The sequence below is a fragment of the Monocercomonoides exilis genome, assembly GCF_001643675.1.
Source record: "Monocercomonoides exilis strain PA203 chromosome Unknown scaffold6-2077815, whole genome shotgun sequence".
Taxonomy (NCBI): domain Eukaryota; phylum Preaxostyla; order Oxymonadida; family Polymastigidae; genus Monocercomonoides; species Monocercomonoides exilis.
Genome location: NW_027150551.1, coordinates 912,280 through 930,829, shown reverse-complemented (window position 1 = coordinate 930,829; position 18,550 = coordinate 912,280). Strand labels below are relative to the sequence as shown.

Sequence of the window (18,550 nt, the reverse complement as noted above, 5' to 3'; positions counted from 1 at the left end):
GGAGAGATGTTTTTTGAGTTAAATGATGCAAGAAATGTTACAAAATCATTTTCTCAATTTTCTTTGTTTTTATCAAAATCTTCTAAAAATATACTCTTTAGTGATGGCTTGGGAGAGAAGAGAAAAATTACTCAAAAAATAAAAAAATACGATCTCAAAAGATGTGAAAATGGATAAAAAATACAACACCTGATAAAACATGCAATATAAAACGCAATGAATAGAAGAGCTATAAAATTTAAATGCTGCATTCTTTTTCTTCGTTGAATAACTATGCTCAACGAAAAAATGCAACATCTCAAAAAATAAAAGAATCTCGAACTCTGTTATGAACGAGTGCACACAAGCTGAATAATACCAGCCTTTCATAAATAACATTTTAAAAATAAAGAACTTGAAAAAAAAAAATCAAAAGAAAAATAACAGAAGATAAAAGCAAGGAGTTACACCCACATGACAGTTTTGTCCCTCCAAAAAGGAACAAAAGATGATTCTTTCACTCGTTCATATCTCAAAATCTCTGCAGTTGCACCTGCTTTGTCCATAGCTACGCCCACTTGCACGCACTCTGGGATGTGTGTGTAGATCACCCGCTGCCTCTGGTTCTTCACAAAGAACAGCACCCTCCTCTTGTCCATGTCCACCTCCATCCCCACGACATCCTTGTTGCCCCATCTGTCGTTCCCGCTTGTGGACACACCGCCCTGGAAGCACTGCCCAGACATGTAGAATGCACAGCTGTCTCTGTCCTGTCCGAAGCAGTTCAGCGGCGTCTGCGTCCACGGGCATCTGGACAGCCCAATGACAGGTGTCCACTCTCCACCAATACAAGCGTTGGTGATCTTCACATCAAACCGCCAGATTCCTTCGTTGATGATCCACCGCCCGAGCATCACACACGGCTTCTGCTCCACCCACCGCACAATCTTCCCTTCCACACTCACTTCGCGGAAAGGCGACATGCCCCACGTCATCTCCTCGTGTCTCCCTGCCCAGAACACACCACGCATCTCGCTCGACTTCTCCTGCAGCACAACCTCCTCTTGCTCGGGATTATACAGCTGCACAAACCGCACCAGCTCCACTGCACCTCCTGCTTTGCCTAAGCCAACACCGATCTGCACACTCAACGGAAGCGACATCACAAACGTGTTCTGTCGCTGGTTGTTCTTCAGGAAAAATAGTCTCCGCTGCTTCATGTCGACAAGCAGGCTAATCACATCCCCGTCTTTCCACACAGCGCACCCTTCTTTCTTCTCTGCCGCATGGAATATGTTGCCCGACTGATAATACGCCACACTGTCTGGATCATCGCCAAAGCGGAAGTCGCTTTCGGGGCCTTTCGGAACAGCAGTGATGCCGATGTTGGCATTCATTCGTCCACCTTCTGTGTTGTGGAACATAAAATCAGCCCGGAACGCGCCATCACCATAGTTGAAGACACGGTCAAGGAACAGCATCCGGCCAACGTCCTGGAACCACCTCCCCACATAGCCTGAAGGGTCAACGGCATACACAGTGCAGTTGGGATCGCTCACAAAGCGCGGGTAGAGCTTCACCTGCGCCTCGTAGTCCTTCCCGTATTCCACAAGAGAGTTCAGGCGCATGTTGCACAGCGTGTCTTTTTCGGTCGGCGGGTTCAAAAACGGTTCGGACAGCTGTCCAAACGCTTCGATTGTGCATGTGCCGTAGTCTTTTCCAAGTCCAATCTGATTGATAAAGAAAGAAGAATTGGAATTATAATTTTTACAATGTAAAAGGGAATAAACATATTTTGAAGATGAAGAAAGATAGAAAGAAGAAAAAAATCCGAAAAACAATTATCAAACAAGTTAATTCATGAGATTTCAATAAGTTCATTTCTCATTCAATAAACCACCACATCTTTTTCTTAATTTCTTAAAATTTCTTTATAAAAAAAAAGAAAAAGAAACAAAGAGCATTAATCTTCATACCGCCACTTGTACTGCTCTTGGGATGTCCACAAAGCAGACAGGTTGCCTCTTGTCATTCACTGCTATGCAAACGGTATGCAAGTTCATGTCAATCTCCAGTGTGATAAAATCATTATCCGTCCATGGTGTGTTCCCATTGATCTCCAGCCCATTGCAGAAGCACGTCCCAAAGTACGAGTGATAATCAAACGAGTCTGGGTCGTTCCCCAATGAGCTCCTGTCCCCTTCCTCCTCCAGCCACCCCGCGCGGCACACACCCACAGTCGGCTCCCAGAAGCCCTGGTTGTAGGAAATGGCTGTTTTTCCCTGTCCACATGCGCCTTGGAACTTGAAGTCCACACGCCATATGCCTTCTGTTAGCACTTTTTCGTTCACAACCGTCCGCCCTTCCTGCGTCTTCGCTTTAACTTTGTGTGGATACACCTCAAACTTCGGGTGGCTGCATGCCATAAAGCTGGTCCCTTTCTCGAGCACGGATCCAAGCATCCCTCCATCGCCTGCGCTGTTCTTTTTGTCCGAGTCTGAACCAGAAGAGGAAGAAGACGAATCGTCTGGAAGCACACCCAACATGCGGAAGAGCATTTCACCGTCTGACTTGGTTTGACCTTGCCACACAACAATTACGTCGGATATGTGTGGAATTGTAATCGACCTTGGGAGACGCTCCAACGAAAGCAGACTAACAACTGCACCGGCGTTGGCGCATCCAACCTGGAATTGCCATAATTATAACAATAACAATAATAACAACAAAATAGTTTGAGAAAAAAAAAATGGATAAATAAATGAATGAAAATTGAATGCCATAGAATATATGTTGAAGGAAATTTCAAAAATATAAATTCATTTCAAATTATCAACACAATTAAAAACAAAAAGAAAAAAAAAGAAAAAAAAGAAAAAAAAGAAAAAAAAGAAAAAAAATTTTTTTAACAAACAGCAAGTTGTATACAATCCGGCAAGTTCGATAAGAAGAAAGGTCTCTTTTCGTCGTTGCCGAAGAAGAAAGCCTTCCTTGTGTCCATATTCACCTCAATCGTCATACGATCCTTATCTCCCCAAGAAAAACCACGGAAACACAGTTCTTCGTCGTGCACAACCTGCCCGTTTGTCATATACACCATTGAGTCGTCGTTGAGCCCCATCGGATTCGTCACACTCCTCGTCCACGGCGAGCGGAAGATGGCAACCATCGCATTCCACCTGCTGCTGTATGTGTCTTTGAACTGGAACGTTGCCTTCCAGATGCCAGACGTGATCACCTGCTTCACAAACACCATCGCAAATTTGCTGTTATGCCACGTGACTGTCTTCCCAGCCACTCGCACATAGTCCACGGTCTGCACAAATGAGGCTTGGATGACATCAGGCTTGCCAGAACAGGGCTTTGCCAACGAAGATGAACCGGAAGCAGCATACGGAGGAGGCTGCCTCAAAAGTGGAGTCGATCCCTTAGCAGCACCAGAGCCACCGCTGCCAGCTCCAGCGACGACAGCAGCGAGTGCTCTTCCAGCCATCTCCAGGTCTGCAAGAAGTGGAAGCATCGGATTCCACGAAAATGGCCTGTCGTTCGCACGAGGAGTAAATAGAGAAGTTGTTGTTTCGACGACAGACACAATCTGCGCGACGGCTCCTTCAGAGGACATTCCAATCTGAACGAATGGAAGGATTGAGAGGAAGAAGATGGATTAATACAAAAAAAATTTTTTTTGAAATGTGAAATAAATAAATAAATATAACATTCGAAAAAGGAAATTTTGAAGTATACATATGTATATACGGAAACACACTCCAATCTGCAGCAAGTTCGGGATGTTTGTCATGTACACAGGCTGTCTCCGCATGTTCCTGAAGAAGTAGATCCTCCTGTTCCTCATATCCACCTCAATCATCAGCCTGTCGTTATCTCCCCATGGCTCGCACCCGTCTTTCTTGATTCCGCTCTTCACGACTCTTCCGTTCGAATACCACGCAACAGACTCGTCGTCGTTGCCGAAGCACGTTCTGCTCGATTTGAGGCGCGGATACTCGCACACACCGACCACAGGGCACCACATCCCCATCCGCTCGCCCATCTTCATCTGCACCACCACACGTACGACTTGTGCATTGGGCATCACGAAGCACCGAGACAGCAGCATCTGCGGCATCGGCGACAGCCACAGCGCTACGTCCTTCAGCACAAGCACATCCTCATCGTCATCGGGATCATCAAAGGCTGCATATAGATCATCATCGCTGTCATCGTCTGAGATGTCGGCTGCATCTGCGTCTGAAGAGTCAGTATCATCGTCACTGTCGTCTCCTCCACTTCCACTGCTGCCATCAAGCACCCACCGAACAGGTTGATCGTCGCTGCTCGGCTTGAATTTCCCCTTCTTCAGCTTCTCAAATTTGATCAAGTCGGCCTCTGCACCGTCTTGACCAAGTCCGACACCGAACTGGATAGGGTTCGGAATGCCCTTGATGAACAGCTTCTGCCTCTTCCCATTCACAAAGAAGCATAAACGCCTCGCCTTCATGTTTACCTCCATCCCCACAACATCTCCGTCCTTCCACGTGTCGTTCCCAGCAATCGCCTTGTTGTTCACCCAGCATGCTCCCTGTGAGTAGTACGAGACAGACGCGCTGTCGTGTCCAAAACAAGTCGTTGGTGGGTTCAGTCTTGGCACACACGCTGCCCCAATCACAGGGCACCACACACCGTCTTTCCCATGCTTCACTCGAAAATCGATGCGGTAGATGCCTTCAGTCACACACCCACGCGCATATATCATCGTTGGGATGCGCGCTTTCCACAGGACCGTTTTGTTCTTCACTACAATTCCATCTATTGGAAGTGGCAAAAATGCAGTTTCTTCTGTTTTCCCTCCGCCTTCGCCTCCTCCTCCTTTCCTCTTCTCTTTCATCTTCTGCACCATCACCTCCACCTCCTTCTCTCTCTTCTCCTCTTTCTGCTCTTCTTCTATCGAACCCCGCCATGGTAGTGCCACATCGTCGTCCCGCGGTACGAAGCTGCTTTCAGCAACTCGATCGAGCTTCACAATCTCCACACGAGAGCCTTCCTTCGACATTCCCACACCAAATCGCACACAACCAGGAATCTTCTTGATGAACACCTTTTGTCGCTCTCCATTCACAAAGAAGTAGCAGCATCTTTTGCTCATGTCCACCTCCATCCCGATCACATCTCCTTCTTTCCACTTCGCATTCCCTTCAGTTGCCTTCCGCTCTGCAAACACATCTCCTTCGCTGGTGAAGCAGCGGCTCATCTTGTCGATCCCAAACGGATACTTCCGCGACACATGCCTCGGTACACCACACAGCCCCACCTGCGGAATCCAAACAAACTCGTCCTCAACCATGCCGCTCTTGTGCGCCTCGTGAAACTTCTCGTTGTCTCTCAAAATCGGCTTCAGAAACGGAACCATCTTCATCGTGGGTGATGTCACTTGGTACATCGAATGGAACTTCAACTCTATTCGCCAGACTCCCGTGGCGATTTTCTTGCGCACCATCATCGTCTCTCCTGTGCTTTTTCCCCATTTGCAGAACGCCTTGTTCGATTCCACTATAACCACTCCTTTATCGTCTTCGATCCATTTTTTCAGTCTTGTCGACGGCGACACCTCAGCCAGGATAGCCACGCCTTGCTCTCGCTCTTTCGCTGCTTTCTTCTCCTTCCGCTTCTTCTTTTTGGTGTCATCGTCCAGTTGCTCGTCATTAGAATTTTCGTCTTCTTTTTCTGAAGAACTGCTACTGTCGTCTGAAGAAGAAGAAGAAGAAGACGAATCTTCTGTCGTAGTGGGCGTATCCACATAGTCCATCGGCTCAGACTCGTCGCTCGTTGAGAAAGAGCTCGTAAAATCAAGCACTTCGTCATCTTCCTCGCTGTCCGAGCCGTCTTCTTTGTCCTTCCGAGCTTTAATGTCCTTCAGTTTCTTCTTTTTTTCTTTGTCTCCCTTTTCTTTCTCCTCATCTTCATCGTCCGCTCTCCCAAAGCCACCCAGAAGAGCAGCAAGTAACTCTGCAGGCAGCGCACCTTTCGCTTTGCTGCTGTCAGTTTTCTTCTCCATTTCTTGCACTTTCTGCTGCAGCTTGGCATTTTCCTCCATCAGCGCTTGCATTTTTGTAGGGTCGAGCCTGAGAGATAATTGCAATATCAAGAAGGTGACAATACAGGGAAATGAAAAGGAAATAAATTTATTAAGAAATAAATAAATGAATGAATGAATGAATGAATAAATAATAAAAATAATATCATTATTATTTCGTTTGTCGGAAAAAAAAGAAATATGAATATTTCAATAATTGACAAATATTATAAAAAACATCATACGCAGTGACGTTTCCTGAGGAAGTCTTCGGAATGACATAACCACGCTTAGCGATGTGTTCTTTGATCAGTGGCTTTTCAATGAGCATGTCAGTTGATGGACGCATTTCAGAATCCTTCAATTAAACAAACAGCAAAATTAATGAAAATTAATAAATAAAATGATTTAAGCTCAAGGAAAATAAAAAAAAAACATTGAAACAATTGCATCAACAAAAACATAAAAAATTTTTTCCTTCTCATTTGCAGAGAAGATACATACATTATGGAGCATTTGCATGATTAGTTGGATCAGCTCCTCCGAATATCCAACCGGCTCCTTCGCCTTCACATCAACTTTTACTCCAAAAAGCAGCTCCATCATGTTAGTTGTATCAAATGGACGCTCCAGACAGCAAAGCTCATACAACACAACACCCAGAGCAAAAATATCTGCTTTCGAGCCATAACTGAAACAGGAGAATAAAAGCATTAATAATCAAAAAATGAAAATAAAAATAAATAAATAAATAAATAAATTCTTAAAAAGATTACGCTTGTTCGGCATACGATTGTCTTCCTCTAATTTCAGGAGACATATAGGCACTTTGCACATATAAATAATTTTCAATCGATTCAAATTTCATTTTGAAATTACATGGAAACGAATAAATAACTAACAAAACATCAAAACAAAAGCACAAACGGGGTTCCGGCCTGAGTTGTGATCTTTTCGTCAACTTTCATTTCTTTTAGCAAGCCCAAATCTCCCAATTTCAGCTTATGATCCGAGGTTAGGAGAATATTGTCCGGTTTGATATCTCTATGAAGCATATTTCTGCTATGTAAATAATGAAGTCCTAAAAGTGATTGGCAAAAATAATCTTTTATCTCCTTTTTTTTTGTGTGTGCGTGTACAGATGATGCATGATGAAATACGAACATCAATTCAAAACCATCAACATTTATAACATCACAAAGAAATAAATGATAAATAAAAATGTTATATTTTATTCAAACTTCTTCAGATAGCTTGCCTCCTTCAGCCTTCTTTTTTGTTATAACTCCACGCAAATCTCCACCTCCGCAGTATTCCATTACCAAATAAAGTTCCAATTTGTTGTCAGAGGTGGGATGAAAAATAGATTCCTTAATTTTGACTACGTAATCGCAGTCTAATGTTTTCGCAACAAACAACTCGGCTTCTTGTTCCGCTGTTAGCCTACCTCCTTCAACTGGCATTTTCTTCCAAACATATTGCCCTCCGGTTGGCTTGTGTCGTACAAGTGAAACCTCTCCGAATGCCCCGGCTCCAAGTACTTTTTCAACGGTATCTTATTCATCAGAAAAAACATTTTACAAAAAGAAATATTCATTCATGTGCACCTCGTGCCAGCAACAAATAAAACATCAATCAAACATTCCTCAAATGCAGAAGTCATAATTGTTGAATATCAAAAATTTTAGTTGAAGAAATTATCCATATAATATAAATTATATAACATCAAGTTTGAGGTCTCAATGAAAATATACATTTGAAAATTATATAGATTTAAAAAATTTCTTATTGTATTCTTTTCTGGAAATACTCAGAAAAAATATTAGGTTATGGGTGTGATCGATTTTGGTAAACAAATATCTTTTTGCAGCCTTTTCACCATTTTGCTTAGCTTTTGGATTTCTGAAAATTAAAAGCATTGAGATGTATACTCAAATTTTTAGATTAATTAGCTACAACAATTCAAAAAATTTTTTTAGATATCGAGTCAGTTTAAATATGTTTTATTTTTCTTCATAAGATTTCTTGCGAATGTCTTTCATCGTTTGATAAAGCTTCCACTCAGTATGATTACATAGTACATTCTTTAAAAGAATATGATGAAATTTACACTTGGAAATGGATTATCATATTTATAACAGAATCATACAAAGATAATGTCATTGCAACAGTTGATAAACAAAAAATGATAAGAGGAAGAATTATTCATCATAAAAGAAAAGAATGCCCATAAAATTCGAAGAAAGCTTTGAACATTCCTGATTTTTCGAAATAAAGAAGTTTTTTCATCGACTTTTGAATTAAAATTGTTTTTCTATATTGCTATGTTTATTATTAAGAGTTGTTGAGATATGAATTTGAAATAAATGTTTATGGATTCTGAAATTCAGTTCAAGTCATCACAATCGGAGTCAAGAAAAGAAAGGAGATAGAAGAAATTGAATTCAAAAGAAAAGAGAAGAGCAAACGAACACAAAGTTATTTTGCAAAATGATCATCGAAAGAGCCTCAAAATAAGAAAAAAGAAAAAAGAAAAAAGAAAAGAAAAAAAGATAGATAGATAGATGGAGAGAGAGAGAAATAAGAAATCTTATGAATGAAGGAAATATGTTTAATTTGAGATTCTTCAAAATCTGGAATAATTAAAATTTTCACACAAATTGAGAGCTATTTTTTTAAAACAATCATACAAAATTGTAGTTCAAAAGCTCAATTCAATGAAGTTGTGAAAACAAATTATGTTTGTTGAAGTTAGAATTTTTCGATATTTTTGTACATAAAGTGGTTTTTTTATCCGGACAAAAATTTAAAATTAAAATATCTCAACAAATATTCAATATTAATTTCCAGCAATTTGCGCAGTTATATGTTAGCATATATGACATCGATTTATATGCAAATTTTTAATAGAAATGTTGTATATTTTTTGTAATAAATAATTTTTATTTTTGAAAATCCGACTTTTGATGAATTTTTCAATTTAAATAAAATGATTTGGTTCATCTTTTATGCACACAACTTATTTTTTCCATGATGTAAACAATTCTGGTTATTTTTCATTTTCGACAATTTGCTCGTTAAGACGGAATGAAAATCAATCATTTTTGAAAAATCATTATCAATGGGATAACTAAAAAATATTTTTTGCAAAACACAAAAACATCCAAGTGGATTTAACGTATTCACCAATAAATATGATAGTTATATGAAATTTCTTTATTGATGAAATTAAAAATGATTCAGTAGGTATTTCACAAAATACAATTTGGTAATAAAATCTATGAAAATGATCATTATAAATCATCAATTATGAAAACTAATTACATTAAAAAAAGTACCTACTGAATCATTTTTTATTTCATCAATAAAGAAATTTCATATAACTATCATATTTATTGATGCATGTGTTAAATTCACATGTATGCTTATGAGTTTGGAAAAAAATATTTTTTAAGTTGTCCCATTGACAATGATTTTTTGAAAATGATAGTTTTTTTTTCATCAGAAGGAGCAAATTGCCGAAAATAAAAAATAACCAGAATTGTTTACATCATGGAAAAAATAAGTTGTGTGCATAAAAGATGAACCAAATCATTTTATTTAAATTGAAAAATTCATCAAAAGTCGGATTTTCAAAAATAAAAATTATTTATTACAAAAAATATACAACATTTCTATTAAAAATTTGCATATAAATCGATGTCATATATGCTAACATATAACTGCGCAAATTGCTGGAAATTAATATTGAATATTTGTTGAGATATTTTAATTTTAAATTTTTGTCCGGATAAAAAAACAGTCAGGATAAAAAAACCACCCTATCAAAATTATATTTACAAGCTGTGAAAAGTGCAGATTGAAAATTGGTTTTTAATCATTGTTGCTCATTTTCTGTTTATTTGCTTTTGAAAAAGGATAAATAATTTTACAGCAACAACCAACAAATCTCATATAAAATTCTTTTTTCGACCAATCCCATCGACTCAAAAACATAACTTTTCCGTCGATGAAAACACAAAAATAAAAGAAAAATTCAAAAGAAAAAAAGGTTGACAATCATTTCCTTATTTCGTCAAAAATTAAAAATATGAAACTTGCAATATAAACACAAACTAACGAGAGAGTGAACTCTTGTTTAACAGACTTTATAAAACAAAACATTGATTCTTAAGTTCAGATTTTATTGATCACAAATTGAATTCAAGGCCGGAAGAAATCAAGCTTTCATCGGAAATGTGGCAAAATACTTGACAAGTCATACAAAGCGCACTAGACATCTAAAATCACGAAGGTGTTACAGGCCTGTGAATCAGGTTTGTATTGTAATATCGCGAAATCGGCATCTGCGGCGAACCCACCCGTTTCCCCTTCTTTTCCTCTCCGAACTGCTCCTCTCTTTCTGAATCACCAATCCCTACTGCTCTCAGCGAAGGTACTGTACTCCCTTGCCCTCTCTCCCCATCCATCAAGATTGCAACTCCTTCCTCCTTCGCACCTGCCCCACTCTGCCATCCACTTCCCATGCCCCGCACTTTCCCCGCCCCATCCGCTTTTCTCTTCTTCCCTTCTTTCTTTCCTCTTGCTGCTGCAGAAGCTGACACACTGTAAGTAACAGGCTGTCCGTCAATCTCAGCCTCAAAGTGAATCTGGCCCCCTCCTCTCGCTTCTTCTCCTCGAAGTGAAGTGCCGTCTTGTCTTGAGTGAGGAGAGCGTGGTGAATGAACCGGATGGCGAGCCAATGAAGAAGAATTAGTAGTAGAAGAAGACGATGATGAAGGCGTAAGCGATGGAAAGAATGGTGAAGAAAACAACGAAGTAGGTGATCCTGCTTTATCAGATCCTTTATGCTCTGATTCTGCAATGCCTCTCAATGAAGTGACTCCAGAAGATGAGGTGTTGGTGGTGGCTGGTGAGGATGAGTACGAAGAGGAAGAGGAGGAAGAAGAAGATGTTGGTGTGATGGGTGTGATCATCGACCGCACTGAAAGTGGTGTGGAAATTGTCGATGGCCGAAACGTTGTTGTTACGACAGCCGGGGCACGAGGCGGTGAAATGGACGAGGAAGATGATGATGAGGACGAGGACGAGGAAGACGAAGATGAAGCAAAAGAAAAATACGGCGATGACTGCATTGGAGAATAAATGGATGAGCCAGAGCGTGTGGTGGCAGGTGAGGTGTATGCAGCCACTCTCTGCTCTGCTGCCCCTTGTCCTCCGTGTGCTGCTCCAGGCGATTCTCTGTTTTCGCTCATCAGCTTTCCCGAGAGAGACGAAGAAGACTGGAATGACCGCTCTTTCTCCCCTTCTGTGCGCCCAGAGCGAACGATCACTGCGCCTGATGGAGAAGGCGATGACAATGGTGATGACAAGGCAGATGTCATAGACAGATTCATCGATGTCAGAGTGACTGAAGGAGATTGATAAGGCGTGGGGCTGCGAATGCTGGTCCCAACACTGACGCCTGGCGTTGCATTCAGCGGAGAATTCTGGCTGCTTGTTTGAGTGCGCTGGGTAGCGAAAGAAGGAGAGGAAAAATCAGAGAGAGAATGATGTGTGCGGGTGAACAAGGTTGGAGGAGACTGTGAGTTTGAAGACGCCTTGCTGCTCGACCGATCGGTGAGTGACGAGTAAGGGTACCCTGACCGGTTGGTCTGAGACAGCGTTTCGGTCGCCGTCAACGAAGGCAGCGTGAACGACCTCTCTTTCTCTCTTTCGCGCATCAGCCTGCCGCGCTCTCGGTCGATCGCCCTTTCTCTCTCTGTCTCTCTCGCAGTGGACGGCAGCTCGTACTGCGACGGAGAGGAAGAGCGGTGTGTCGACAGGATCGGCATCTGCTGCACTGTCCCCAGCGACACAATCGAAGGCGACGCGCTGAATGTGCCCATGGAGCCAGAGGCTGAGTAGCCAGAAGCTGTCGAGCTTGAGCCGAACTGTGGAGACGATGCAAATGGATTGAAAGAAGAGGACGGCCCACCAAAAATGGCTTGCCGTGTGGTTGTGCTGCCAAGATCAGCATAGCTTGCAGAGGAAGATGAAGATGAGGAGATTGATGATGAAGAAGCAGAAGCCTCTGGCTTTGGCGCAACAAGCAGACAAGCAGCAGCCAAAACGCGCTCGAGATTCTTCTTCCTTTCTGCCTCAATCAGCTCCTTCATCATCCGCAGCTGCTCCTCCGCTTTTGCCTGACGCGCCTCCATCTGAGACAGAAAGCGCGATAGCCGCTTCTTCTTCCGCTTGCTGTTCTGGTTCAGTGTCTGCGACATTCCTGCTTGTCCTGCCCCAAACTCCTCACCATCTGGCAGCCAGCCGTCGTATCCTTCTTCCTCCGCCTGCATCTTCAGCTCTGGCAAGTCATCCAGCATCTGCTTGTGACGTACTTTCGAATACAACAAGTGCCAGTTGTTTGTCGCACGCTGTATCTTCAGCTGCTTTTCCTTCTCTGCACCAGCTGCAATCTCTGACAGCCCCATCTGCAGCGTCGCTCCTCTTGTCCGCACTTCTGATGAGTACTCATCATCAATGTCACTCAAGTCACTGTCATCTTCTCCATTGCCTCCCCTCCGCTTCTGCGTCAGTGATGTTCTTCTGTCTCCTCCATTGCTCAGCCCGAGTGTGCCTGCCAGCTGCATCGCCTTCAGCTGCGCATGCTCCTTCTCAATCTGATCGAAGCGCGCCTCTTTCGACTCCAGCTCGCGAATCCGCTTCATCAGCTGCACAGAAGACGATGAAGACGTTTCACTCAGCTTCTTAATCTCGTCTTCTTTCTCCTTCAGCGACTCCTCCTTCGCTTTGTTTTCCTCCTCCACTTTCTTCAGCCTCTCCTTCAGCTGCTTCAGCTCCGCCTCCTTTTTCTTGTCTGATGTCACGTTCTTCCTCGCCTCCTGCAGTTCAGTCTCTGCTTGGCTCAGCTTCGCCTCCATCTCGCTCATCCGCTGCTCGATCGTGGACAGCTCATTCGCCTTCAGCGACGATGATGCTTTGATCTGGTTGAGCTCCTCGCGCAATGCATCTCGTTCATTCGAAGTCGTCTTCAGATCTTCCCTTGTGTGCTTGAGGTCACTTGTGAGCTCTTCTTTTTCGTCTTCCATCAGCTTCATCTTCAGCCGGATCTCAGCGCATTCCTTTTCCAGCTCTCTAATCTTCGCCATGTTCTCTGCGATGTCTGAACGCAGCGCGGTTGTCTCGTTCTTCAGCCGCTCTTCCCATTCTTCTGCAGCCTTCGCCTTTTCCTCCTCTCTCTGCGAACGCAGCAGCTGAAGCTGGCTTTCTCGATCCTTTTGAATCTTCTCGATTTCTTCCCTGTGAAGTGCAGTCAGCGACTCAAGCTCCTGCTGCTTGTCGTCTGTCATTTTCTTGATCTGAGCTTCCAGAGATGATACTTTAGACGCACATTGCGCTTCAACTTCTGCGATTTTCGCTGTTCGGTCTCTCTCTAAAAGCTGTATTTAAAAAATGAAAAAAAAAGTGTCATAAAAAATGAACTATTTAAACATTTTCGACAAAAGTTCAAACCTTCATTTGATTTTCCAGCTTTTTTCTGTCTTCAGCAAACTTCACGCTGAGTTTGTCCATAATTGCTTGAGTTTTCTTCTTTTCTTCTTCTTCATCTACATTCCGTTGTTCTCCTTCACTAATCGAGTCGACCCATGCATCAGGCGAAAACATGTCTGTTTTATCTGCTTTATATGCAGCTCCAATTCTTCCCTTTTGATAAAGCTAAAAAACAGGAGTGGTAAATTATTTTTAAATAAATTAAAAAATAATAGTTATTATAAAAATAATGAAACCAACTCCACGAAACCTGCTCTTTGAGTCTTAAAAGTTGTTTATAAAACAGAGCTCTCTGTTCCTCCAGCATTTTTTCTCTTCGTTCAAGCTGACCTTTCAAGATATCCATCTGACGACTTGTCTTTCTTTTTGTTTCATTTGATTCTTCCAATTTTAGCTTTGTTTGCATCAAATCATCTTCTCCATCGTCACCCTTTACAATAGAAAATCGTTTCAAACAATTAAGAACAAAGAAGCAACAACCTCATCAATAATTTTATCTCCAAATTTTGAAATAAAAAAGCCTATAATGTATTCCGCAAAACTTGTAAGCACAGAACTGCATTCATCTTTAGTTTCTCGAAACTGTAACATAAAAAAAAGTGAAAAACAAACAGAAAACCAAAAATTGCAAATGAAAGAATGAAATAATGAAAGAATAAACAGCAACAAAATGTAGTGAAAACCATTTCTAAGTTTGGCGATGTCGCCTCAAGTTGAACTGTCATTTGTTTGAAAAATTGGTCAAGCTGTCCCTGATATTCCGAAAGCCCCTTCTGGGTAATTTCAATCATCTCTTCACTAATTTCTGAACGAGTAACATATTCGCTCTGAACTTCCATATCACGTCTTAACAAAAAGACAAAATTTTTTGCTTTCGAAGATTGGTAATATGGGTTGTTAAACTGTTACATTAAATAATACATCAATATCCCCTACGAAAAGAAAATTTAAAATACAAATTGATAAACTATTTCATTTTGATGTTATATTTCTGTATAGAGATGTTTTGAATATTTTCCGATCAAAGCTTAATTTATCAAAACTGATTAAAGTTGCCATTACAATGCTATACCAGGAAATTCTCTCTTTAATATTCATATTTGACAAGTACATGGGAATTTTTCAAAAAATTCTCAAGCACCAACAAAACGCTTTTGATTCTCAAAACATTTATAAATATTCATATCATGTAATGCGCACCAAAAACAGAATTAAATGTATTCAATTGTTGTCAAAAATTAAAAAAAAAAAAATTCGGGATAATTGCGTAGATAAAAATATTAATGAAAGAAATACGACTAATAAATAAAAGTATTATATGACAGTATAAGTGAAAAGAAGCAAAATTGTTTGAAGCAAAAACAAATGTTGCCACCAACTAAAATGCAATGAAATTACTTCACAGAAGTGTTACCTCTTGCAAAAGAAAACCAATACCAATAAATGAATAAATAAACAAAGAATGAAAAGAATGAAAAGAAAAAAAAAGAAAGAAAACAATATAAACAGGATTAGATTGAGCTCAATAAGATATTAGAAGATAGGGAGTTAGTTTAAGGTCAGCTAAAAATAAAAAGAAAAAAATAAAATAAAATAAAAATAAAGTGATAAAACAAGAAAGTGTGGTTTGAAATATAAAGAATGGCTAGAAACAACGATGTGTTTAAAACAAAACCATATATTTACTCTAATAGATAATAAAAAAAAAAAGAGGAGAAGAGAGGGAGAGATGCTTTGTGCAAATAAAATACTAACCTCAGAGAAGGGGTGGGTGGGGGGGGGGGGGGGGGGGAATGAGAAAGAACGAGAGGCAAAAGGAGAGTGATAAAAAGATGTATCTAAAAAAAGAAAAGAAAGAAAAAGAACTTTAAAAACAGAAAAGAAAAGAAAAAAGAAAGGAAAACACAAAAATTAAGACAAGTTAAGGTGCGCTCGAAGAAAATACGTTTGTTTATTTATTTATTCAAAAAAAAAAAAAAATGAAAATAAAAATTGCAAATTATCGTCCAAATGGAAATCGCTACAGGCAATTCTCAAAATCAAACACTCTACAGAAAAAGAAAAGTACTAATAAAAAGGAAAGAGGAAGAAAAAAAAGAAAAAGAAAAAGAAAAGAAAAGATAAAAATAAAAAGAAAGAAAGAAATCACATAGAAAGAGAAAGAGAAAGAGAAAGAGAAAGAGAAAGAGAAAGAGAAAGAGAAAGAGAAATAAAGAAAGCAAAGTGTGTGTGGAGATTCAGAAAGAAAGCTGCATTTATCTGCTTTAAAGATTACAGACAGTATTAACATACAAAAAAAAGAAACAGAAAAAAAGAATTAGAAAAAAAAATTGCTCATGCTCTCCGGATTTATAGACAAATAACATTACTAACTGAAGAAAGCGTTCTCCATTCACAAAGATTCATTAAGAGCTTTCATTTAAAGTCGTCTATTTTAATTTAATTTAATATATTTTTTTCAAATTACTTCAAATTAATTATTAACATTCAACATCTTTTATTCATCCTAAATTTTTAGAAAAATAACGCATTTTTATTTATTTTCTTATAATTTAGTTGCCATTGTTTTATTTCACCTTTCTTTCCTCTCCTTTCTTCTCTTCTCTCTCTCGGAATAAGCTTGCCTCCTCTTCAATTTTTGCACTATTTAAAACATATCATCCTGGAAAAACTCTTCTTCCTTCTTCACAGCCTTCGCTTTAGCTTGTTTCTGCTGCTGCTTCTTTTTCCTTTCTCTCTCTTCCTCGCTGTCTTCTTCCTTATCTTCGTCACTTTCATCTTCATCATCATCCTTTTTGCTGCTTTTCTTGCTCGCTTTTTTTGCTGGTTTCTCTTCTTCATCTGAATCTTCTTCATCGTCTGAATCTTGCCTTGATCCCAACTTTACAGGTTTTCTCAGCTTCTTCTCTTTCTCCTCATCCTCAGAATCGCTTTCCTTTTCACTCTTCTCTTCTTCCTTCTCCTTCTTCTCCTTCTCTCTCTTCTTCTGCTCCTCCCACGCTTTTCTCTCCATCTCTCTCTTATCTCTTCCTTCCTCACTCTCACCAGACGCAGCTGCAGCCGCCGCCATCGTCGCACCCGACAGCTCTGGGTCGTATCTCCTCAAATGCACCAGCACATGCAGCCCTGTCTCCTCGTCATTCACAATAAACGGGAAATCTCCCCCCATCCGCAGCTCCACTACACGCGGGCCGTCAAGATAGTTCGGAAGCGTCTGCAGCAGCGCAGGAGGAACGGAGCAGAAATCGCGGGAAAACAGAAGTGTGACATAGCTCCCTTGGATAGGCGCCCCCCGCATCCACAGCACAGACGAGGTCGGCCCTTCGTTCGATCGTTGCTTCAGCTTCTTGGGAGAGCTGGCTTTGCCTTTGCCTTTCGAAGAAGAAGATGAAGGTGAAGAGGAAGGCGATGGAGTCTTATCGCTTCCTTCGTCGTTGTCATCAGCAGGCGCAGACGATGAAGCAGCTTCTGCTTCCTCTTGTTCTCTTTTCCTCCGTCTTTCTTCCTCTTCTGCTTCATAGTCAATATCTTCATCCTCGTCTTCATCTTCGTTGTGTGTGTATGTTGTTGCCTTTCTGGACTTCGGCAGCAGTGTTGGATCAATCGTACGAGGCGTGCAAAGCAGGCAGATTTGCGAGTACAGCTCTGCTCTGTCCATTCGCTTCATTTCCTCCTTCACAAAATCCACACCCACACAGTTTTTGTCTTTTTTGTTCCAAAGCGCTCGGTCTCTTTCGTCTTGCTTTTGCCATTCCTTCTCTCTTTCTCTCTCTTTCTCCTTCTCTTTTGCCTCGTCAACTGGAGCAAGTTTGTCTTCTTGCTTTTTCCCTTTTTGACGTTCTTTCTCTCTCTCTTTTTCTTTTTCTTTATCGCTTTTTATCTTTGGCCTTTCCTCCCATCTGTATGAAATGTATTTTCTCAACACAATTGCCGGAGAAACTTTAAATTTGATCATATTAGACTCAAACGGCAATGTTGAGCAGTAAGAGTTGATAAGAAACATTGACATCACTTTTGGACGATAGACTGTCGAGAATAAAATGCACAGAAATCCACCCAGTCCAACTCCAAGAAGATGACACTGAACAATTGTTAACGATATAAAGAATTATTTCAACATTTAATGAATAATTCGTGCATACTTTTTGAATGTTTTTATAAAGTAAAAAGCTATTTAATCCTTCAACCCATTCCTCATGAGTTGCAACTGGAGCTGATTGAATCTGCATTTTTGAGAAACATCATTAAAAAAAGTAAAAAACAAAAGTCTATATAAAAGGTCTTCGAATAAGTCCAAACAGCAATAACTCTAACGCCTTTCGGAACAAGATAATCAAAAAGGCGAAAAAATGATGAAGCGGGGCATCCACATGCAGGAACCAAAATTAATGGAGTTTTTGAATGGTCTCCTTGCTCGTAATATTGCCATGGTTGATTGTGCTCAGGGCCGACATTCGCCTGATGTTGGACGTTAAAGAAAGCACGTAAATAAATAAATAATGCATAAATGCAATAAAACAATTCCAAAAACAAACAACAACGAGAGTAACTGAGCTTCTAAATGAAACAAATTTATCCTGCAATTGGGCTAATCTAGATCCTGGTTCTACTTTCTCTGATGACATCAAAACAATGTTAATACACCCACAATATATATGATAAATGCACATAAAATATAATTTGTATATTCAACATGAGAAAAGCTAATTATATTGATTATAAAAATAATAATATGCTTCTATGTTGAATGGAAAATGTTTTATTGTTAATGTTAATTTATTTTGACTTTTAAATGAAAAAATGCAACTAATTTTGAAAAGATTCGAAAATCCCTTTTGTTAAACAAGGTGAAATTGAACATAGTTCAAAGAAAAAAACATTCAAATGGTTATTTTTGAAATACATTGTGGATTTATCATTTTATTATTTCAATTCATTTTTTGTTTT

The 18,550-nt window shown here is 40.1% G+C and overlaps 3 protein-coding genes across 3 annotated transcripts; all 3 read right to left on the bottom strand.

Annotated features, from left to right (window-relative positions):
- Positions 1-89: 89 nt before the first annotated feature.
- Positions 90-7,766, bottom strand: MONOS_436 (putative Serine/threonine-protein kinase Nek4). Its single transcript, XM_067874425.1, has 10 exons — positions 7,691-7,766; positions 7,291-7,604; positions 6,977-7,164; positions 6,841-6,876; positions 6,554-6,740; positions 6,295-6,407; positions 3,746-6,098; positions 2,894-3,607; positions 1,956-2,666; positions 90-1,709 (listed from the first exon to the last, which is right to left on the bottom strand). The coding sequence occupies exons 1-10, from the start codon at positions 7,710-7,712 to the stop codon at positions 444-446; spliced, it is 5,904 nt and encodes a 1,967-aa protein (XP_067733826.1). The 5' UTR covers positions 7,713-7,766; the 3' UTR covers positions 90-443.
- A 1,836-nt stretch (positions 7,767-9,602) lies between these two features.
- MONOS_435 (putative N-terminal acetyltransferase B complex non-catalytic subunit) lies at positions 9,603-14,494 on the bottom strand. The gene is made up of 5 exons (XM_067874415.1): positions 14,287-14,494; positions 14,084-14,185; positions 13,854-14,033; positions 13,565-13,768; positions 9,603-13,491 (listed from the first exon to the last, which is right to left on the bottom strand). The coding sequence occupies exons 1-5, from the start codon at positions 14,440-14,442 to the stop codon at positions 10,336-10,338; spliced, it is 3,798 nt and encodes a 1,265-aa protein (XP_067733825.1). The 5' UTR covers positions 14,443-14,494; the 3' UTR covers positions 9,603-10,335.
- A 1,447-nt stretch (positions 14,495-15,941) lies between these two features.
- Positions 15,942-18,247, bottom strand: MONOS_434 (uncharacterized protein). The gene is made up of 4 exons (XM_067874404.1): positions 18,139-18,247; positions 17,903-18,061; positions 17,746-17,826; positions 15,942-17,684 (listed from the first exon to the last, which is right to left on the bottom strand). The coding sequence occupies exons 1-4, from the start codon at positions 18,226-18,228 to the stop codon at positions 16,251-16,253; spliced, it is 1,764 nt and encodes a 587-aa protein (XP_067733824.1). The 5' UTR covers positions 18,229-18,247; the 3' UTR covers positions 15,942-16,250.
- Between the last annotated feature and the right edge of the window lie 303 nt (positions 18,248-18,550).